At 47.6% G+C, this 22,984-nt stretch overlaps 1 protein-coding gene across 3 annotated transcripts in view; it reads left to right on the top strand.

Moving 5' to 3' along the window:
• The window catches only part of KLHL3 (kelch like family member 3), a 61,177-nt gene that overhangs the window by 17,460 nt on the left and 20,733 nt on the right, over window positions 1–22,984 (top strand). For 2 of the 3 annotated variants that reach the window (XM_075164639.1, XM_075164641.1), the window contains 4 exons: window positions 5,071–5,187; window positions 8,142–8,248; window positions 14,662–14,783; window positions 22,295–22,457. In XM_075164639.1, the coding sequence (XP_075020740.1) occupies window positions 5,071–5,187; window positions 8,142–8,248; window positions 14,662–14,783; window positions 22,295–22,457 (509 nt within the window). Of the gene's footprint in view, window positions 1–2,509; window positions 3,276–5,070; window positions 5,188–8,141; window positions 8,249–14,661; window positions 14,784–22,294; window positions 22,458–22,984 lie in introns of those variants that run through there. The other variant, XM_075164640.1, reaches the window with a different exon arrangement.

The following is a 22,984-nucleotide window of genomic DNA, read 5'->3' as shown; positions in this document are numbered from 1 at the left end:
CTTTTTTTCTCAGAAATTCCTGAAGCCTGCTTTTCCCCTGAGGTCTCCTTTGATATGAATATCCTTTTGGGGATCTGTTGTATACCAATTGTGTGTTTTTTCTAAGCTAATGTCTCCATGTTGATGTAGGCACTGAAAAAATTCAACAAAATAGGAAAATAATATTGCTATTAAAAAAAAGAAATCCTTTCCATTATGCTACCTCCCATATGTTTTAATGATAATATGTTTCTCTGAAATCCTCTCAAAATCCATCTTAGTATTTGGATTCCTTCAGTCATGTTTTTCTACTATTTTTGTATATATCTAAAGACAAATTCAGAAATTGAGATTTTTTTTTTTTATAAATGTGCCATTACACTGACATCTTTTTCTTACTGTGTCTGCCTGACTCGAGGAATAAACTATTCGGCATAGTGTATTTGCGCCATGATTTTGGCCACTGATTCTAAACAGAGAATTACACCAATTAAGGTAAAATGATTTTTCATTTTGCTAAGACTAAATTAATATTTTGGTCTCCATTTATCTTAGTAGAGGCATTTAAGTTTTGAACACTAATCTGCTATGGGGCATCTGTCAAGTTTTCAGATCAGAGCTATGTCAAACCTCTCAGAAACTGAAGATTCACATTTTACGCTGGTGATTGTAACGTATCCCACAAAGAGGCTCCATAGGCTTTGAAAATTTACAGTAAGCATGTCACTTTTAAGTTAATGTAAGGATATGAAGTGCCCATGGAGGTGTTGGATTGCCCATGCTGCGGGAGGGCAGGTCGCCGAGTCCCGTTGACTCTTTGGCCAACCTTGGGGGACCGAAGCTCTGCGGGGTTATAGGACAACCCAGGAGAGCAGACCTCAGCCTGTGGTGTGCAGGGAGGAGGTGAGAGCAGCTCCCAGAGACCGCCCCCAGTGCTGCACAGCGGGATGAGGCTGGGCTGGACTGGACATGTCTGGAGTCCCATCATCTCTCCAATGTGAGAGCCTGGTGGAGAGAGATCTTCGTGGTGTCCACGTGTGGGCAAGGAGCTGAGCCTGGCGGCTCTTCTCCCAGAAACATGAGCAGAAGGTCACCCTTCTCTGCTCCGAAGGAGAGCGCATTTGAGATCTGCCCCTCCTTTAGGGTGAACTCCTGGCTCCAGTAAAGCCAGTGGTAGAATTGGTTTTGGCAGAGACGGGATTTTTGTTCCCGGGGTTTACCAGCTCTCTGCATGGCAATAATCTTGCCAGGGGACAGTTTAGCTCTAAGGAAGGCTTTTATTCTTTCACGTAATCTACAAAGACATCTGTAATTACTGCTGGTAACTAAGGCAACCCAACTTTATAGTTGATGCATGCGTGCAGCAGAGCTACGGGTTATGGGTTTTTAAAATACCTTTCTGTTGGTTGGTATGCGGCCGTGCTCAGGCAGGAGCTGTGCTGCGAGCCCGTGGGTAGCTTGAGAGCTAGGGGGTCTTGGAGAGGAGGAACACGGCGTAAACGGGGTCGTGATTAGCTTCGCTGGCTAAACTGGGGACTCTCAAATCAGGGTTCGTTTGTTCTACTTGGGGACAGCGTTGAAAGGCCACGCAGGAGGTGGCAGTGGGGTTGGCACTCTCTGAAACTAAGAGCCTCTTTGCTTATTTTAGGAGAATCCTGCTGTGTCCCTAACGAGGATGTTCATCTGGCCCAGGGAAATTAAATCATTTGTCTGTTCACTCGGTGCACGGCCTCGGATAGCCCAGGAATAGAACAAATTGCTCCTGGCAGCCGGCTTGCGAGTCCCGCTGGTGCGGTAGGACATCAGCTGCACAAATGCGAAGGTGCTGGGGGGAAAGTCTCTGTGGTCACAGGGTGCAGGGGCTCCTGCACGTCCGGGTGGCCTCAGCCAGCACCTTTGATCGGAGGACCCTGTTCCTCCTTTGCTTTGCTCCATTAATATAACAACAGTGTAATACGTGTGATAATTCTTAGTTTTGTAGGGAAAAAAACCTCAGAAAAGGGCTATGCAATGCACTGGTTTGGTCTTCTCAGGGGTAGCTTTTGCTGTGTGGCAGGTTGCTTTTGCTTGGAGCATTCTTGCATTTTTATGTTGGAAATGTGTCGGTGATCTCCGAGAGTGCGTGCATGGGGGTGTGAAATCTTTCTTCCAGATAAAATCATCCTCCGTGCATTACTGGAACACAGTTCTGTGGAAGCTGAGTCAATCTCAAAGACGAGCTAAAGGCTCTTGGCCATTAATTTTTTAAATGTGTTTTTTGTATGAGTCATTTGGAAAAACTTTAAATAGCATATCTTGATTTTTTTGAAACAAGTTTTTAAGCAGACAATCTGGAGTATTTTCTTATGGTGAGCCTTTGGCAAAATGTGAAATCCACCCCTGCTAATAAAGCTGAGGATGTCTTTTAGGATGCTTTTTAAAAAGTTACTTTTCATGCTTTTTAGGAGGAACTGATTGATCTTTTTCAAAAATTCTGAAGCAAGGTTTTTGCTTTTAAAATACACAGACAAATGGTGGAGTTGAGGCTTTATGAAGGCTTGTTGATCTGACATTTACTTTGGTGTTCAGTGAAACTTGCCGTGTCCTTTGAACTGTGTCCCTTGCCAGTGGAAAAGTTTGAAAATAATGAATCTTTGGTCTCCGGCACTGGAGTGCTGATAAATAAATCTCAGCGGTGTGCTTTTTCTCATTAAAGCCGCCTCATGATTTTTGTGTGCATCACTTGATTTTGGACCCCGTGAGGTCTGTCTTTGACGATGACCGAAGCCGCATCCCGCCCCAGGAGCGATGGGTACAGCTGTCCCTGCCGCCGCCTTTTGGTTTCACTTTCTTTTTTTTTGGATTTCTTTTTTGGTTGTTTGTTTTGTTTGCTTCCTGTATGTGTTTCAGCTTTGGAGACTGAAAGCTCAGTGGAGTCACTTGCACTTCCAGAGCCTCATTTTTCACTCCTGGGCTCTGGCGTGCCGCAAGGGCAGGTTTAGCTCTGTAAAAAGCAAGGGTTTACGCTGGGGCGTTTAAAGCTGTGGTCAAACTTCACTTGGCCTAAGGTTCCACCCAGGCTTTTGATAGGTACAACACTGAGGCTTAGCTGAATCTGGCTGTGTCCCTGGAGCAAGGAGACTCCCTCGCTGGGCGTGCAACCTGGGGAAGAGCCGAGTGCTGCCGCTGCTCCGTGCCCATGAACGCCGCTGGTGCTACGTGCGGCGCAGAATGAGTTCAGCTTTCTTTGGGGACAGAAAAGCTGGTTGTGTCGTTGCCTGGTACCCGTCCCTTGAATATCCAACATTTAACAAGAGGTACTCTTCTTCCTGATTTTTTTTTCTTTTAATCCAGCCATACTAAGCTAATTGGATGACAACTGTGACGCAGTCTGGGAAGTTGTCTCCCTCAACTGGGACGTGTGCTGAGTGATGTTGCGCTCAGCCTCGCGGCTCCACTTATGACTGAAAATATTTCGCTTGCTCAGCAAAGTGAAGGAATTGGACTTGGCTGGTTTTTGGCATTAACCTTTGTCTCGGGCACAGAGCTGGAGGCCGCTCAGTATGCAGGCGTGCATTCGTGCTGCGTGCAGCTTGGCTGCTATTCAGCGTCTTGTTTCTAGATGAAGGACAATGCAGCCCACTGAGGGCAGCTCGGGGGGCAAAGAGCTTCGTGTGGTCTTGGGAGACGTGGTGCTGGTAACAGCCACCGGTCAGGAGCAGACAACAGGGAGGGTGTGATGTTCAGCAAGGGCTTCATGCTGTCAAGGGGTTGTAAATTGTGAATATTGTGTTTTTCAACGGAAAAGTCACTGTGTGTGGGTATAGGTGTACAGAGGTATATATGTGCATGCATACACACTTAGCAGAGGCTGGCAGACAGTTCTGGGGAAGGATCCCTCCACCCTTGCCTGGCTTTGTACCCTACTTCAGACATCATCTTCTGGTCACCGGTAGAGTCAGGATGGTGGGCTGCCCAGACCATTGGTTTAACTAGATTCAGCCTTTTTTATCGTGATACAAGTCCAACTAAGAAAGGTGGCAGGGAGGAGAGGACAAACGTGAAGCTGAGGGACACCGTCCTTTGGAAGGAAAACTCTGAGAAGGTCTCCAGTCTGGTGCGTGGTGGTGATGGGGTTACCTCCGGAGATCTGCCATTCGCTGGGGGTTGGCTTTCGACTTGGACAACCTTGCTCGATTTGTCCCGTTTGCCTTTGCCTGCTGGCAGGTTTGAGGGGTGAGCTGTGGATGTAAGCAGAACAGGGACCTGGCCCTAAGCGCTGTGGTTTTCATAGGTGGAAGCCTTCAGCTCCGAGTGACTTCACACACTTTCAGATCAGGGAGGTAGAGATATTGACCCGATGTCAATTCTGTATAAAGAGCCAATGATCCCAACCAAGTAATGAGGACGCGTATGTGCCTTAGGCACCTGTTGGCCTGGTTAAACACAGCACATAACTGGGTGCCTCTGGTGTGACATTACCTATATAGCTGGTGGTTCTGGTAGGAAGGTCTGGTTTAATAATTCTTTCTGTATGTTTCAGTGGCACTAAATAGACCTATTTCTAAAATGGAAATGGGATGTGGCCTTTGTAAAGCTAATGCTTTGGAAGCTGTGCAGGGAGTTTTAATAGTCCTCTTCTACTTGCCTCTATAGAAGAAGATGCAAGTCATGTATTGTATGCTTGCTTTTTTCAGATGGGACATTGAAAACTAAACTTCTCTTTCTCTGTATGGATGTTAAAGTATCCATGGTACTCTTGTAGTTCCCAGTGCTGAAGTCTATTTCTATTCAGTGAAGCAATTATGTTCTGGCTTGAATTTCAACTTATACTGCTTTCCTGGCCTGAAGCCTGTAAAGCTGGGCTTTGTCCTCGAGTGTTTGGCACTTTTTCCTTTTCTTCCTCGCTAACGGAAATGTGGGCTGGGTTGACTTTCAACATCCATGCAGAAGTAGCTGCGTTTTGTGATGCTCTTCATATGGTGAACCTGAGCCGACTAACAAACGTGCAAGTAACTCCATGCATAATACCCTGTGCTGCAGTTTTACGATACTTTTTTTTAAAGTGTCATTGAATCAAACTTTCTACTCCTTTTTTCTCCCTGTTTTTAGCCTTAAGCAGAGTTCCCGATCCTCTGAGGCAGCTGAAGATGAAAAGGACCAGCGCACAGTGACAGTCAACCCTTCTCACATGAGAAAGGCATTCAAGGTCATGAATGAATTACGGAGGTACACTTTTGACTTAATGGGCACCCTCTCTGGTTTAGCAGAAGTGTGCTGATTGGAACAGAAAGGCTTCTGGGAGGCTTAGAAGGAAAAAAAAAAAGGTGCCATCTTTGTCACAGTTAATGGTTGTGCGTAGGGTATTAGTAAACAAGTAGGAAGAGACAGCTAAAATATAGCCCTTTTGTGGTGGGTTGCTCTTCCTGATCTCAGACCTCTCTCTCTTCCCAGCAGAAGGAAGCCAGCTATGGCTCAAAAACATTAGCTGAGCAATAGCCTTCATTTATGGATGATAATTCATTTAGTCTTTTCCATTACTTACAGCAAATTCAGCTGTAAACTATGTTCTTAACTGAGCTAATGGTCTGAAAACCAATAATAGAACATTACAGACATTAAGACACCTACGCATAATTACAGACCAAAGATTATTAATGTACTGTTCTTATTCCCTTTAACTAGGAGCATTGCTCAATCTGGGCTTAGCACTCCAAAATAAGGGGTGAAAAAAAAGCAACAACTCAGGAAGAATGTCAGCTCTCTACTTGCAAAGTTAAAAAATCCTGATATTGGTTAAAAGAGGACACCTTGGTCTCTACACAGCTGCGTGGGTACAGGGAGAATGGAGGCTGAAAAAAATATCAGTGAACACAGTCTTCAAGAACGGCTGTCATCACATCAGCAATGTGGTGGCAGTGGTTAAACCCGAGTTGTTTCTTGGTTTTTGTTATCCCATGAACCAGATAGAAGTTCAGCGAGCGCTTCTCTGACTAGTTCCTTTGAGTCCTTTACCATTCAAACAGAGACTTAGGAACCTAATTTTAAAAATAATTCCTATGGAAAGTACATGTATCGTACACATGAACGCATGTGCTCCCTTGCTGTCCTGATTGTATGATGAAAGCAGATAACACCCTTTACTCTTCCTGCACACTCAAAGCACTCAAAAGATGCTGTAATAGCCATCTCTCTTCTGTGGATTAAGTAGTTTCCAATATACATGTTCTCTGGTGTGGAGGAGGATTAGAAATGTCTCCTTCCACAGATGTCTGACAGCGATTCTCAGTTGCATAGGTACAGAAAATGATATCCTTCCCTTGAAACAATTACATGAAGTGGAGTATGGGGTGGGTTTTTTTTAATTGGCATCCCTCTAGTCCCTTTGTACTGAAAGTAAAGGATCTGAAAATAGAGGTTTGTGCAGCTGTATTCAGAAATCTATTGTGCTACTATGATTCCTTTGTTAATTCAAGCATAGTGGGAATAGCTGGAGACTGACAATGTTTCTTAGTGCCTGTAGTTAGCTAGATTTTGTGCAATACTGAAGTGATAAAACATAGAAGACTGAAAGCTGCCCTAAAGCACCTGTTTGATGTTTTCTTCTTCTGGGCACTCCTTTTTGTCAGCTCCTGCTGCTGTTCTGGAATATACAATTCTTGTGCCTATTGTATGTGCATTGAGCTTGCAATCCGTTAAGCTGTCAACACTCAGTGTTAATAGCTACCTTGAATAATAGTGCCTCCATTCAAATGCATCCAGAAATCTCATACAGGGGGTCTAGAAAAATCTTGCTAAGCCTTTAACCTATTTGCTATATGTTGCTCACGTGAAATTTTTAGCTTTCAAATGTAGATGAAATTAATTTCATGAGTGGTACTTTAGATAAGTATAGTCTAAAGAGGAATTGAACAGAGCACCTTTTACATAAGCTGAAGGAAATGAGGAAGCCTCCGTTAAGAGGCTGTTGAAGAGCTTCCCTTATTGCCATCACCCCTTAAAAAACTGGGGTGAATGTAGAGCACAGGCTACCAGTTCCTGCTTTCTTCCTCTTTTCCAACTATAACCCTCCATTTCAGAGATGTTTTGTTCATGTATTCCAATATACGGAGAAGAGGAGACATACCTAGCCCATTAGAAGCTGTGTGTGTGTTTATTTGATATGCAGTTTCCTAAAGACAAAGTGCAGCGTGGTGATAAGCATTTCTGAAGAGAAGGCAACATCTAGATTTACAGACCCTGATCCTTTTTCAGGCTTGACATTTGAAAAGAACACCCTTGTTTTGCATTGGTATGCTCAAACATCTTAAACCAACTGATTGGGAGGCTGAGCACTTCTAGCTGTCTGCATCTCCGAAGCCCTGTGCAAACATTAACTAATGAATCCTCAAAGGACATACGTGGGGCTGATAGAAAAGGTCACTAGTTAATGAAGTGACTTTTCCAAAGCTGTACAATGAGTCAGTGGGGAGCTCAGAAATTTTTTGGTTTCTGTTTGGAACCCCGTGCTTTATCCCAGTGACTCCTAATCCCAGACTAATTCACGTGGTAAACGAAGTCCTCAGGCCCATGGGTAAACTCCAGTGATTGACATCTCCTCACTGGGAGGTGGCTGGGGCAGCCTCTGTGCTGGTCAATGCCAGGAGATGTTTTGGTGGTCACGTTCTGTAGGGCCAAACATGGAAGGAAGTACAGAAATAATGTCATTTTTCCACTCTACCTTTCCCCTGTGGAAAGATGAAAGCACTGCTGGTGCTTCCTTGCATGGCGATTTCTTGTCTTACAGATCTACTAGAGCTTAGCTCCAGGTAGTGCCCAAACTCTTAAGCTCTTCTGTGCCTTCTCCAAGCACTACTTCTTTGAGAGGTGGAAGGAGCCCCTTACTCATCCGTTCTTCAGGCAGCATGTATGCCTAGTCTGGCTTCCAGATTTTTTTTTCTGGGGAAAGCAGAACCACAGGCAGAGCTGCAGCATCGGGAGGATTCAGGCTTTGCTTTGTAGGCAAACACTGATGGAGCTGGTAGCTGAAGGATTAGAGGACATTCCACTGGGATTTGGCAGAAGCTCAAGTGCCTTGTCTGTAATCGTGGGTCTTCTGCTCACTTTTTCAGGCTATACCGATGTAGCTTTTTGCTTGACCAGGAGTTCTGAAATAATCTTTGTCTTTTCTGGTGTTTTTCCAGCAAGCGGCTCCTCTGTGATGTGGTGATTGTGGCCGAAACTGTGGAGATGGAAGCCCACCGCGTGGTCCTTGCAGCCTGCAGCCCTTATTTTTGTGCGATGTTTACAGGTACTCTTCTTGACACCAGACACTCGGGTTGAACGGGCCGTTGCAAACCCAGAGGCTTCTGGTTGTGTCTCTGGCAGGAGCTGCAGCAGAGGCAGTAGGCATGGCCTGCAGGGAAGGGTTTTCCTTGAGAGAAGTACGGTTAGGTCTGCAGTTTGCTACACTTGACGGATGATGCTGGTCATCCTTGACTAATTCCTTGAGGCACGGTACGTGGGTATGGGGTGGTTGTATGGGTGTGGGGTGAGTGGGTAGCATAGGACTCACAGGAAGGTTACTATGAGGTTTGGCTCACTGCTTTTTGGGTTGTTTTTTTTTTCCCCCTTAACAAGACCTTGGGTCATGAAAACACATTGTTAACATCAAGCACGTGTGCAGTGCCCTAAATGTTCATGGTGCACATCAAAGAAGTTGCTGGCACAGGAGTTGTAGTTTCAAGGCTCAGCCCTGCCGATGCTGATTTGCAGTCAGGGATGTTTAATCTCTCATGGCACTTTTTGCTGCTGCCTGAAATAACACCGTTGTTCTCTCGATCCCAGTGTGTTTTAGCAGCGCTGCCTCTTTGCAGGATGCGTTGCTGCAGTCCGGTATATTTTGATAATGGCAGATGCAACCTCAGCGTGAAGCAAAGAGGAGGACAAAATTCTTGCTCTGATCTCCCGATCCGTGTTGGAGGCTGTGTCCAGGTGGGGCAGCAAAAAAACCCGTGCCAATCCCCAGGCAAGGGAGTGACCAACTTATTTAAGTCATCTAGTAAAATTAGTCTGGTGAGGAGCTGCTGAGCTTCCCCTCCTTTTCCTTGCTGTCCTTTCCAGGATAGAAACTGGCTTAACCAAACGCAAAGAAAATGATTGTATGCTCCAGGGAATGGTTGTTACTGTCCCTCAGCTTCAGCATAAATGAGGTTTGGGGGTTTTGCCCCTGTTTCATGTTCCTTTGCCGGTGGTCTAGGGGTTGCTTCTTCCTTTTAAAGCCTTGGGGTTAGACTGGGTTTTATGTGCTTTACTGGAAGCAGAACACAGCATTTCTCAGGAAAAGGCTTGTCATTTGGGAAGTTTTTTTCCCTTCTGTAATGGAGGGGACAAAGAAACCTCAGGTGTAAACAGATGTCTGAATGTGAGCCGAGATGTGAGGTTCGCCGTGATGGCTTTGTCAGTGTGGTGAGCTAAGGCAGAGAGCATTTGTGCTTTCTAGGGCACTGGCCCTGCGTGGTGGAAGTGGGTATTGGCCGTGGTAGCGAGGCAGAGGAGCAAACCCTGCTCAGAGGCAACCGTTTGCGCAGGGCACTTGCGAGTGCTTGTGATGCTCGTTACTGATGAGAAGTTTAACAAAGAAAAATTATCGCAAAAACCCTCTGATCCTTAGAGGTGACCTGAGCGGGAAGGCGGTGGCGCAGGGTTGCTCATGTTTCCATGCAGGAATTCTCCGGGCCGTGTAATCCCTCACGCCGTGAGTTAAACAGTAATCAGCTAACCGCCGTCATGTGGCCGGCTCGGCAGCTCCCCTGGGCTGGGTGACAGCCTCGGCGGCCGCCGGTCCCCTCCCCCTGACACATCCCCGGGGGCAGCGGGTCAGGCAAAGACCAGAATCCCTTCGCTTTCGGTCCAGCTAGTCCCAAATTTCTAAGGTCTGGATCTCCGCCTTGCAAAGACTGAGTGCGTGGTGGTCTTCCAGCTGTGTGGTGGTTCACTCTCTGGAGGGGGAGATTTTAAAATCACAGCTTGAACATTAGTTGGTTTTTGTGGCTTGTTTGTTGGTTTAGGTTTTTTTGGTGGTGTTTTTTTTGTTTGGGTTTTTTGGTTTTTTGTTTGTTTGTTTGTTTATTTTTGCATGGCACATCAGCAATGCAAGCCGATGCCTCGGGGGCAGCCGCAGCGCGCGGGTGTTTGCAGGACTGGGCAGGACTGCTTGTGCACGCTGAGTCCCCACCGGAGGAGCTGCTTTGGGGGTGTGCGGGGAGCTGGAGGGGCCCCTGGCAGCACTGGCAGCCACGCGGCAGTGAATGATCCGTGAGACCCACAGCTCATCCACCTTCACCTGATGCTTGCTCTGCAAGCCCTGTCCCTGTAGGTTGGGCCTCACCTTGGACTCATGAATGGCCTTGTGATGACCTTGGGGTCCTTCCTAAACCATCTAGTGTCCTCTGGTTAGGCCTTCCTCTTCGAAATAGCCTTGGGAAGTTTGAAAGTAAGCAGGCACATCTTCCATTTGTATCTTCCACTGCTGAAGGAGAGATGGGACCCAGCACTTCCTAACTGAGTGTCCCTTCCCGTACTGGCTTTCTAGAGCATTTTGGATGGTGGCTGGTCCCCGTTGGCACCATTCTGTGGGCATGACTGGGGATAGTAATTTCCATCTGTCTAGAAGAAAACACAATAGTTTCAGAAAGGATAACAGATACTTCAGTGATGCTGCTAGGACTGCTCCTGTGAGATACCTGGGGGAACTTCAGAAGTGCTGAAGGAGGAAGCAGCAACGTAGAAACCTCCCTTGCAGGTCTCGTGTGCCGCTTCAAAGCGCTCGCTCCATGCGCGAGAGGCTGTGGTTTTGTTATCCAACGCACTCGTATTCTCCTTCAGCACATCTCTGACTCGGGAAACAACAAAAGCTGTAGCTGTGCACCGGGAAGCCTCTCTGGAGTGCAGTACGTAGGAGGCAGGGAAGCGGCTGTGCTGGCTAAACAAGGCACCGCGAGCTGCTGCAGTTTTGACTGTAGTTTATCTTGTGGCAAAGCAGGAGAGCTCTGCTCTGCTCTCTCCCTGCCCTCATGAGCAGAGGGGAATGGAGAAAGCACTGCTGGGTGTTGAGCGGGATGCATGAAGGGCTTGCCTTCACGAGGGGCCGTTGTCTGCAAAGTTCATCCCCTAAAGAGGGTCTGCTTGGAGCCACTCTGCCTGTTCTACCTGCCTTTGCTCCCTCCTACCCAGTCCCTTGCGTCTGCCCAACCACGGCGGTGCGGGGCCGGGGTCTGTGCGGCGCCTCGTGCAGGGCAGCCCTTTCTCAGCACAGCCCTCACGTATGAGAGGTGATGCTAGTGCTTTGAATTATTCTGTAATTAAGGTATCAGGTAAGGCTCGAGTCTGACTTATAAAAGACATCCTAGGGGGTGGGTTTTGTGGGCTTTAAGGTGTGGGGTGTTTTTTCTGAAGGGATGTGGGGTGAGGTGCCTTATTTGACCCACCGTTTGGCTGCCCGCAGCCGTGCTTTAGAGGCTGCGTTTGCCTTGGGTCTGTGCATGGAGGGGCTGGCAGCTTGTTGCCTGCTCCTGGTCTGCACCAACCCCTGCCTTGGTTCGCTTGTGGTGTCTTCAGGTTCTTCCTCGCTCCGCAGCGTTAGAGACACGTCCAGAGCAGCAGGCACTCCATCACGCCAGCGTGGCTGGAGGGGTCGGATCCCATCCGACCAAGGGGCACAGCGCACGAGACTCCTCTGTCTCGTCGTGCGCCGGGCTGTTACCAGAGCAGAGGCAGCGGAGGCCGTTCCTGTGCAGGGCTGGCAGCTTGCTGGTGGGTGTGGAAGCCCACACAGCCTTTATTTTTGTTGCCTGTGTCACATGAACGCCACAAAGACAGATGATGTTATCGGGTCGGTCCCTCCGAGCTATTTCTGCATCGATCTCCGGGTGCGTGCGTCTGAGCCTCCCCTCTGCCCGGCGGGTCCCAGCGAGCGCCGCAGGGCTCCGGCTGCTCCGCCTGCCCCGCGCGGTGCAGGTGGGCTTTGGCTGGGTGCTCCTTACAGGCACCTCCAGCTCCACGTAGGCTGATGGGGACTGGCCTGTTCTCAGAAGCCCCCTCTCATCTCTGGAGATGGTTTTTTCTGGGGGGGAGGAAGTGCGTGAAGGAGATGACATTTATTTTGTCAATTAAAAAGTCCTACCTGCTTTGAAGGCCTCCTAAATGTAGGTCACTTATCCCTTTGTACTTGTACATGTGTATTCATGGGCTTCTCTGAGTAACATTTTATTATTTAATTTTAAAAATTGAATTTGGGGCAAATATTATTTCAGTCTGCGTTTCCCTTGGGACGTTGTTGGCTCTTCTAATGCTTACGGTCTGACCCCACTCCTGTTATTTACCTCCTTATTGGCATAAGTGAAGCCTGCAAAGTTCAACTTCCAGCATCCAGATTTTGCTCAAGCTTGGACCCCCTTTAGCATCTGACTCTGTGCTGTGCACTTAATGTGCCCGGCCACGTCTTGTCGCACGCTGTACAGAGATGTGGGCTGTAATTACTTCTCCCATAGGCTGCAGGAACTATTCTTCCTCTTAATCCCACAGCAGTACTGAGTCACCAGATTTCTTAGAGTAGTGATTATTCACGCCCAGGTTTAAGAATTGACATTTCTTCACGCTCTCCTTTGTTTAGCTTTTGTTTTTTCACTTACCGTTTTCTTTCCGCTTGGGAGTTTGTTCTTTCTTTTCTGTCATTCCTCAAGATCTTGGTGATTAAAACCTGGGTGAGGTCACCGTGTGCGTGGACGCTGGAAGGGCCCCAAGGCGTCCTTCCTCCTCCTCCCCACAGCATGCTTTTGTTCCTGTGACGTGCTCCTGTTACGCACGGGGTATGTGCGTATGGTGCCTGCACAGCGTTGGCCACAGCAGCGATGGGGAAGGTGCACATAAAACACTGGTTCATGTATAGGCTCTTGCATAGATATGGGTTTTCCTTGTATATCCATAGGGGAAATTATTGCTTTAGTTCTGCATGTTTGGTGGTGTTTTTTTTTTTTTTTAAAAGTTACATATTTGGGGAAAGGGTACAGTTTGGATCCAAAGGCTGCCTTGCCTCTGAGGTGCGAGGTTGGGAAGACGAGACATCAGAAGTACAGCTTTCTGCCCAGATGCTTTGCGTAAGGTGTAACTGTGTGGACAGGTTGCAGGAGGATAATTTAGGAGAGAAGCTTGCAGCGCACTGGATGTAACTGCTGGCATGTGTGCTTGTTTTCCACAGCAGGTTTCAGGTTCTTTTTAAAGAAAGAGGCTAATGCTGCCTTGATTTTATTGTAGGGTATACCACAAAGCACCCTTAACTTAGCTGTTGCAACTTACTCATCTACCTATATATATATATTAAAAAAAAACCCCACTTTAAAAATATTTTTGGTAAATATATAAACTACATATTTTTTTAAAAAGCCCTCCTAAGATTTGTCCACAGTCTCTTTGAGTCTGTCCCTGTACTGAGACATGGTTGAGGGTCATACAGTTTGTTGTTGTTTTTTTTTTTTTTTGTTAAGCTCCTATATGTGTTTGAATGCAGGTGAACCATGACAGGTTCTTTTCTGGCAAGAAATTGAGCTTGGTGCATTTATTGACTTATTTTATTTTACACTAGTGTCTTCAAATGTTGAGATGTTTTTTAGGTGGCATTAGGAGGCTTCTGGGAATCTCGCTGTTTGTCCGTCGATGGTCAGGGCAGTGCCAGGGCAGTCTTTTAGTCAGGTACCAGGAGAATGTGCTGGATGCATAGAATCATAGAATCATTAAGGTTGGAAAAGACCTAAGATCATCGTGTCCAACCGTCAACCCAATGTCCACTAAACCATGTCCCTAAGGGCCTCATCTACACGTCTTTTAAATACCTCCAGGGATGGTGACTCCACCACTTCCCTGGGCAGCCTGTTCCAAGGCCTGACCACTCTTTCAGTAAAGAAATTTTTCCTGATGTCCAATCTAAACCTCCCCTGGCGCAACTTGAGGCCATTTCCTCTCGTCCTATCGCTAGTTACTTGGCAGAAGAGACCAACCCCCACCTCGCTACAACCTCCTTTCAGGCAGTTGTAGAGCGCGATGAGGTCTCCCCTCAGCCTCCTCTTCTCCAGGCTGAACACCCCCAGTTCCCTCAGCCGCTCCCCATCAGACTTGTGCTCCAGGCCCTTCACCAGCTTCGTTGCCCTCCTCTGGACACGCTCCAGCACCCCCATGTCCTTCTTGTGGTGAGGGGCCCAAAACTGAACACAGGATTCGAGGTGCGGCCTCACCAGTGCCGAGTACAGGGGCACGATCACCTCCCTGCTCCTGCTGGCCACACCAGTTCTGATACAGGCCAGGATGCCGTTGGCCTTCTTGGCCACCTGGGCACACTGCCGGCTCATGTTCAGCCGGCTGTCGACCAGCACCCCCAGGTCCTTTTCCTCTGGGCAGCTTTCCAGCCACTCTTCCCCAAGCCTGCAGCGTTGCCTGGGGTTGTTGTGGCCCAACTGCAGGACCCGGCACTTGGCCTTGTTGAACCTCATACATTGGCCTCGGCCCATGGATCCAGCCTGTCCAGGTCCCTCTGCAGAGCCTTCCTGCCCTCCAGCAGATCAACACTCCCGCCCAGCTTGGTGTCATCTGCCAAGATGGGGATGGGGAGCAAGGGCCTGCAATGAGGTCCTGCAAAGCAAACTCTAACTGTCCTTTTGAAATTAATTTCAGGAGACATGTCTGAAAGTAAAGCCAAGAAGATTGAGATAAAAGACGTTGATGGGCAGACCCTGAGGAAGCTGATTGATTACATCTACACCGCTGAGATCGAGGTCACAGAAGAGAATGTGCAGGTAGGTCTGGTTCGGTGGCTTCTGTGGAGACCCAAGTAAAAAGCTTGATACTCAAAGGCACAGGTCCTTCGGGGGTGAGTGATCTCTTCAGGCTGCAGAAAGTAAAAGGTTGGGCTTGAAAAGAGCTACTTCCAGCCTCTGTTTAGTCTTGAGGCACTTTGCTGCTTTCCCCGCACTTAAGTCATGTTGCATTTAGCTTTTGTGGCGAGCTCTTATAACGAGAGTAGGCATTTGCCTTCCAAGAAGCTGTGCTGACTTGTGGGTCAGTCTGTCGAAGGTTAAAACAGACTCAAACAAGCAGTGAGTCAAATGCTGTTTTAAGGTCATGGTCGAGGAATCTGGCTGTTAGTTTTTAAATTCTTCTGGATAGTTTGAGTTGTTTGGCAGAGCTTTGAGTGGAACATATTGTTCAAATGAGGGCATTCTTCCTTTTTATTGTGTGTGTGCACTCCATCTTGAAGTTCTTTGAGGTAAATATTTGTTTAGAAGTGAAAAGAGTAATTGAAAGGCAGCCTACAGATAAAGTGGGATGCTCAGGAAGAGAGCGTTTCACCGTGTCACATGCTGTGGCTGCTGGTAAAGCTTTTTCTTTGTCTCTACTTGTATTTGTGGTAAGAAAACGGCTGTGCACTTAGCCACTGATTTCTGGAAGGGATGCTGGGAGCTCCTGTGTGGATGTGCTTTTTGGCTGGTCTCCGTTTTTGTTTGCAAGTGGCAGTTTGAGTTTGTTGTCTCCTCTCTGTGTCTTGGGTGCTGGGCAGGGTAACCAGTCCGGGTCCGTGATGCTAGAGAGAGAGACACAATGCTGCTGCGTGCTTTATGTTGACCTAATTAAGATGGCAAAATTAGACTGGTTCTGGTTGAAATGAGGTTCTTGCTGTGGATGGGACATGCTCTTCTGCTCCAGTCCCTCAGGGAGGGCGCAGGTTCTTGCTGTCCTGTAGCATATTGCTCTCCCTGCAGGAACTTGGACAAAACCCTGAGCTATGTCCACTTTGCAGTTTAAGTCCCTGTGCCGTCCTTCGTGACCTAAGTCTGTGCATGCTTTTCTTGCCCCTTCTGCCTTCCAGTTTTACAAACTTAACTTTCTGGCATGCTGTCAACCTGGCAGTTGTCACATCGGTAGGAGTGTGGACCATGGTTGCCCTATGGTGAGGCTGAGGACCAGCAGTGAGGAGACCTGCAAGGTGCCGTTACAGCAAAGAAGCTGAGGCTCAAACCCAACTGTGGTTCCTAGACTTGGGCTAGCTGTCTGCTGCGTAGCCCATGCTTAATTACAGTGTATAGTCAGGGTCATAAGGAGCTGAGGTACAACATTACTTCGGGGGGAACTGGGCTGGAGTTCCTCTGGGATCTTCCATTGCTGGAGGAAGAATGACACTTGCACAGTCTCAAGCTGGTCCCTCCTGCTGTGGGAAACGTGAAGACTATGTCCACGTGCTTTCTCAAACGTATGCTTTCCTTCCATGCTGCTGGTTGTTAGGTGGCCCAGAAGCACCCACTCGGCGCGTGGGACGTGTTGAGCTCGAGATACCATCTGGTGTGCTGGCCCAGTCGGGCTGCGCTGAGTGAGGCTTGCTTGAAGTGACTACGCCTGCTCTGGCTGTTTTCCCGTGGGAGCGTTTCAGTGCTCGAGTACAGCTGCACCTGGGAACGAGCAGCGCAGCGGGAGCTGGAGCGGGCTGGAGAGCCGGCTCGGTCCTGCGCTGCGTTGGCAGCACAGACCTGCCCGGAAGGTCTGTGGGGAAGTCCAGATGTTACTTTTTCTGAGCAAACGGAATGCTGTCTTTTTTAGTAAAACCTAACCAGAGCCTGCCTTCTAATGGCCTAGGGTTACAAAGAGTTAGAGCCCTGTCTGTATTTTGGCTCCCATCTCTCAGACAGTAGGATCAAAAAATGTAAGTTTGGTGAATACTAAGGTTTGGGCGTTAAGTTTTTTCCCCGATCTAATAAAGCAGGTTTGGTCCCTTGTGTTGTCACATCCTCCTGCTGCACAGCTTTGTGTCGGCCATCCAGCGGGAAGGATGCCTCGGTAGTGCCTGTCTGCGTTGTTTCAGCAATGTTCCTTCACTGTCTTGCATGAGCGTGACGAGACTTTCTCTTTTCCCAGCAGGTATCGGCTGAGGTCTCCTATTGCCACGTCATGAGCTCTAATTTTCTAGCAGAGTGAGGGTGCATTTTAAAGGGGTTTTGTGCAGTTTGACACACAGTTTTTCAGACTTCCTCAACAGCTGGAAGAAGCAATTTCTGGGTATAGGTGCCAGGTAATTTCATTGTAGAAACTACAGGAAAAAAGATAGCTAAATGGGATTAACTGAACAGATGCAGCCAAGCTACCCAAACGTGTGAATAAATGAAAAGACAAGTTCTTGTCAGTGAGTAAAATCAAATGAGAGCAGAATTGAAATGAGAAAAAGATGAGCAGCAAAAGTAACATGGGAATGCAGGAATAAGTGTTCCCAAGTGTGCTCAAATGCTGAGTGCTGCCCAGCGCTTCACAACAACAAGCTTTTTACAGTATTTTTGTTGTCTCTTTTCTAATAGAAACCTGTCTCTTTTGCTTTTATAGGCCTGGTATGGTGTTCCGGAAGTGAGACTCTGTTTTTATAAGCATGTATTTTTGTAGCTGATGGTCATTTCATTGCACAAAGTGTTGTTTGGGGTTTTTTTGAGTAAGGAAGGATGTGTGTACAAGGGGCCCAGCCTGGACAGTCAGCTCCAGTCATCGTCTTTGTAGTGAATTACTGGGGGGTAAAGGGGATTTTCAGCCCACCCTAGCTCCATGAGGGAGAGCACCAAGCCCGTGTGGGAGCGAATACTCTCCTCTAATTCCGTTGGGGGTACGTGGGTGAGAATTGCCCTGACAAATGCAATCCTGCTTTATGCATTGGAAACTCATTTTTAGAGTGAGATTTGAAGGCAATATAGATGCAGTAGTAGGAAGGCTCAGGGATGATGGATGATAGAGAGGCTTCTGTGCCGAGCAGTGTTTTGCCTCTGAACACACATTTGGGATTTTAACCTCCCACTTGTTTGGAAGGCATGGAGCAAGGAAGAATTTCCGTCTTCCTTGCAGTCATGTTGTAGTCTCAGGAAAATCCATCCTGGGATTTCTATCCCCACTGCCTTCTGTTGTTCCTTTTCTGTTGCAACCCCATCAAGGTTAGTTGTAAAGACATCTGATTCATATGCACGACAAAAAGATCTCATTCATTTGAAGGTGGAGCTTGATAAATTTATTTGGAAGAAAGTTGTGCTCTACAGTTTCTGTAAAAGTGAGAAAAACTAAAGTGAGCGACTTTGCAGCCCTGGTTGGCTTCAATGGAAACCACGTGCACATGTCAAACAGAGCACAGGGCCTCTGCTCCATACCTGGTCAGAATAGCTGGCTGTTTTAACATATCAGTTCCTTGAATTTTTCAGTTAGGTCTTGATTTTGCATCTGAACTGGTTGCATTGCTGCTTGCTTTCCAACACTCATATCAAACCTGCCAGCTCAGTGAAGAGTGATGGGAGCAAAGTCCAGCAATGGGGAAGAGGCTCAGCATGGTGTCCTTGAGCAGAGCTGAATGAAGAGGAGATTTGGGAGGAGGCTTTTCGTTCTCCTAGGCGGTCCTGTGAAGACACCTTGACCTCTGGCTGTAGGCAGTGAATGCAGTCCCCCTTCAGCGTGTCCGCCCATCCTTACAGATGGCACTTAATTACTTGCAGACAGCATGAGAATTACCCTCCCAATTAAGAAAGTCATTACCATTAGGGTTGTAATGATTTCCTGGCAAAAGTCCTGATTAACCTGATTTCACACACAAATTCTTACGAATGAGGTGCAGCATACCACATGTGTGGTGTGTCCTTGTATACTACCACAGTTCGAGGTATGGCCCATATAGAAAGAAGAGGGAAGAGGTGTCTGGGAATCAGCTGTCTGGAGGAAATAGATGTTGAAACTGTCAGCTTTGCAGACATAATAATTGTAATAAAAAATGGCTTGAGAAAGGAGGAAAAAAGCTTTGCTAGAAGCTGTAGCATTTCCTTTTCAGAAGTGTGCTTCTGCACCTCAGCTTTCCCTAGGGACTTAGGACTTCACAACAAAGGAAGGAGAGTATCTGTGGCAGATGCAGTTTTGATGATAAAGGGATGATAAGTGGGTCAGTTCATCTCCCTTCCTCCTGTTTGTTCCAAAAGCTGCAACTATAGTAGGTGCAAGCCCAGAGTGAGGCAGAGTGTCTTTCAACTTGGCTTTAGGAGATGCAATAAATCAGGGCTATCTTCTTCCCTGGAACAAAAGCTCCATGCCTTGCATTGCCCTCCTGGCGTGCTGGAGAGCCCTGGTCAACAGCAGGGCTGACTTCTCTGGGCTGTGGCAGCAGCTGGGTTGGGACCCTTCCTAGGCCTAGGGAAAGTCTTTTAGATTGGATTGGCCTAATAGAAAGGTGAGGAGAAACTTGCGGATGTGGCACCAGAGGACTATGCTGTTTCTGATGGATGTGTCTCCACATTTTTATCCCACTGCTTAACCAAGGGACGGTGTAGCGTTCTGTGTGGTGAAGTTGGAGAAGGTAGATCAGGAGGGAAGTTGCCAGCTGCTCCCCCGTTTTCTCTCTCACCTCTATATCCCTTCTTCTTCTTATGCCTGCTCCTGGAGAGGTTTTGTGGCTCTCTGATCCTGCTACATGTGCCTCTGCCTTGGCTATTTCACCCCAGGTGGAGCATTTAAGTAGAAGCACCATTGTTCACCTTCAGCACTGCCTGGTAGCAGTTGGGGAGTGATAAAGCCTAATTGCCTTCCTGACGCTGAAAAGCCACATTACAGTAATGTAGTTTTATCTCTGTTACTTGTGCAGTTTTAGAGCTGTTCAGTTAAACCCAAGTACATAACCTGCCTTGCAAATGCAAGATCTGATTGTTTCTCTGGTCACAGATTCCCCTGGGAGGGTGCCTGGGAGCTGTGTCCCTGTTTGGGCAGATGTGCAGTCCCAGCTGTGGCCCCAGATGTGCTGCTGAGGATTACAGCCAGTACCCTTATTTGGCTTCCAATTTGACTAAACTGTCAAAGCAGCTTATAAGCTTTAATATATCCCCTGCCCTGGGGAAATGCTCCTCTCCCAGTTTTGCAGAGGAGGAATGGTGTAGATTAACTCTTGGCCAAGGTTACCTGGAAGGCTGTGGCAGAGCAGGGAACTAACCGCAGTCTCCGAAGTCCAGCGTTAATGCCCTGCCTATTGAATGAACCTTACAGCAACAGAGAGCACTTTTGGCTGAAGGGTGTTTCTAGTTCAGAGACATCAAAGCTTTACGGAAGTATTTAATTGCACAGGCACTGTTCTGTTAAACCTGGGGTTGGTACAGAGTCTGCAGAGTGGGAGAGCGCAGCTGGGGAACTAGATGGTTGTGGATGTGGTTCTGGACATAATTGATTTGGCGAAGAAGTCAGTCTCAGTAGTAGTAATAGCAGATAATTTTGACATAGTTTCAAAAGGCGATTGGATTTCGGTATGGAGGCTGATCTGGTGGAGAAGCCAGCTCTCTGTAAATCGTTCACAGTGGTTGGAGTTCAAAAATTAAGAGCCAAATCCAGACCCAAGTGAGTAACTTGCCTGGATGTTAATGGGGTTGCAGTTTGGTCCTGCTGCATGTTTAGGCAGGGCATTTCCTCTTGTTATTTCTAAAGGAAATGGACTTTGTGCTAGCGGATATCCTTTGCTTGCTTTTCGCCTTCCCTGGTAAAAACAAGATGAGTGGTGAGACATTCAACTGGAAATAAGAAAGAGAAAATCCACTCATCTCTTGGAAGGCTGTTTATATCCTACTTCTAAAAAGTATTATATGATACTGCTCCTTTCCCAATGACTGCAGTGGTGTAAGGCTCCTTCTACGCTGCCCTGTGAAGCCAGCACGAGGCTGTAACAGCAGTAGTAGGGTGTCCAGGGGGCTGTAGCATGTGGGCATCAGCAGTGGTAGTGAGTAGCCTCTGTTTTAGAGGCAATATCCCAAAACACTCCAGGTAAGCAGCCCACCTGGATGTGCAGGCATGTCCGCTGGATGGATGGGGGGTGCATGGAGGAAGCTCTGGCTGGTACCTGGCCGGAGGTGGTTTGCAGAGAGTCTGGCTTTTTTACCCACAGCCCTTATGCAAGTCCAGTGCTCGCCTTTCTGCTGATAAAAGGAGATGGTTCAGCTGGATAGAAAGTGGCTCACAGCTACGTTTCAAAAATGTGAGAGCATTGCTATCTTGATTTAATCAAAACCACAAACTAATCTCCTCCTGGCATCAAGAGGCTTGGGCCAAAACGAGCTCCCGGGTTAATTGATTTCTTGTTTTTATTGTTGCCTGTTGGGGCGGCTCTTGGCAGCAGTCAGACACTGTACAGCTGGGCTGGAGCTGGAATGCATCAGTGGCTTAGAAAAGACCTGGGGCAGGTTGTGAGTGTCCTGCCCCGATGTGGAACGGGACTGTGGGGGCAGGCAGGCAGGGACAGGGAAGGGAAGGGACGTTTATTTCCCTTCCCTGCCATCGAGATCCAGGGAGGTGACTGCAGTTAACCTGTTTGTTTTGTTTAACAGCCGCTTGTTTTTTTTTGAGTCGGAAATAATTTTCCAGAAATCTGTGCTCAGATGGTGAGCACAGATGCCCGCTTGGAAGGACATGTGTGAAGCAGCCAGAGCTATGGAAGAGCTGGGATACGACACGTCTGCAGTTGCTGGACAACATAAGAAAGGAAGTAGCTGATCTCACGGGCTGTAACATCCCGACTGACTTTATTTTCTACTTCCTGTCCCGCTCACTGGCCTCAAAGGTGGTTTTTCCAGCAGATGTCACGTTCCTGATCCAATTCTGTCTCCCTTTTCTGTGCTTAGTTTTGTAGATACAAGGCAGTATCTCATTTTCAGATGCAGTAATGAAACACGGGTGTCCACAGCATTTTGGGTGGGTGAAAACGAGGGCCATTGACTTGAATAGTTGGCCCCATCTTTCCTGAGAGTCTTGCTGTCACCAAAACCTGCTTGAGCTTCTGTGAACTCCCTCTCTACCCTGGCAATTTGGGCAGCGTGCTCACAAGCCAATATGGTTTTGCTGGAAATAAGAAGGTTCAAGGCTTTGAGGGTGATGGAGTGCTGGGCTGCGATGGGCTTTGAATGTGATGGTAATGCATGTAGATAACATAAAGCTCTTCAGGGGGAAAGAAAAAAGATCTGTGTGCAGGACCTACCTGCAAAGCCAGAAATTGGGGTGCATCCGTGGTTGCTTGTGTTTTGTCCTCCTTTTACCTGCCTTGAGGTCTTTTTGGGGAGAAGAGCTCTGCTCTTAGCCCAGCATGGGATAGCTGTTTCCATCTCTTAGAGCATGGACAGGGATCTTCTGCATACAGATAGTGCTAAAATTTTTACCTTCCTTCTTGTACCCCACAGGAATGTGTCCCTGTCTGAAGGGGAATTACATCTAATTTGTGCAAGCCATGAATCAAACTTACTTTCTTGCTAACTCTAATTCCCCTTTCTTGCCTTTGCAGGTTTTGTTGCCAGCTGCTAGTTTATTGCAATTGATGGATGTCAGAAAAAACTGCTGTGACTTTCTTCAGTCCCAGCTGCATCCCACGAACTGCCTTGGAATCCGAGCTTTTGCCGATGTGCACGCGTGTACCGAACTGCTGCAGCAGGCAAATGCCTATGCAGGTGAGGGAAGGGTCGTCCGTTTGTCGAATTAAACCTGCTTCCAGGTACAGCGACTCATAGGTCGAGCAAGATCAGCACACCCTGGTTGGTCTCTTCATGCCTCTAGTATTAGAACAGGGAAGGGAGTGCTTTATTGGGTTGTAGACTTGTCGCTTTCTGTGATACTGCAAATTGTCAAATGTGGTTTGGTCGCAGGGGAACACCTAAGGAGGTAAAACAACCTGATCCTCTGGATCCCAGCCCACAAAATAGTTCCTTAGCGTGTTCCTGGTAAGCTCTTTGGCTGCCTGTTCAACACAGTGTTGGCGTGCTGTGTCCTCCACGTGTACGCTGCCCCATGAGAGCAGTAGGCAATGCTGGGGATTTGTGCCTTCTAGGAATAAATGGCACCGGGCAAAACTAAATCTTGTGGGTGGGAGTGGGAACACTCAGCTAAAATTCTCATGCAGTTGGAGCCTCTGATCTGTGGAGCAGTGGCCACTTACTCCACGGGTGGATAGACTCTTGTTTACTTGAGAGTGGATGCA

Source organism: Calonectris borealis, chromosome 15, assembly GCF_964195595.1.
Source record: "Calonectris borealis chromosome 15, bCalBor7.hap1.2, whole genome shotgun sequence".
In the NCBI taxonomy this organism is placed as follows: Eukaryota; Metazoa; Chordata; class Aves; order Procellariiformes; family Procellariidae; genus Calonectris; species Calonectris borealis.
This window is presented reverse-complemented; position numbering and strand designations above follow the sequence as displayed.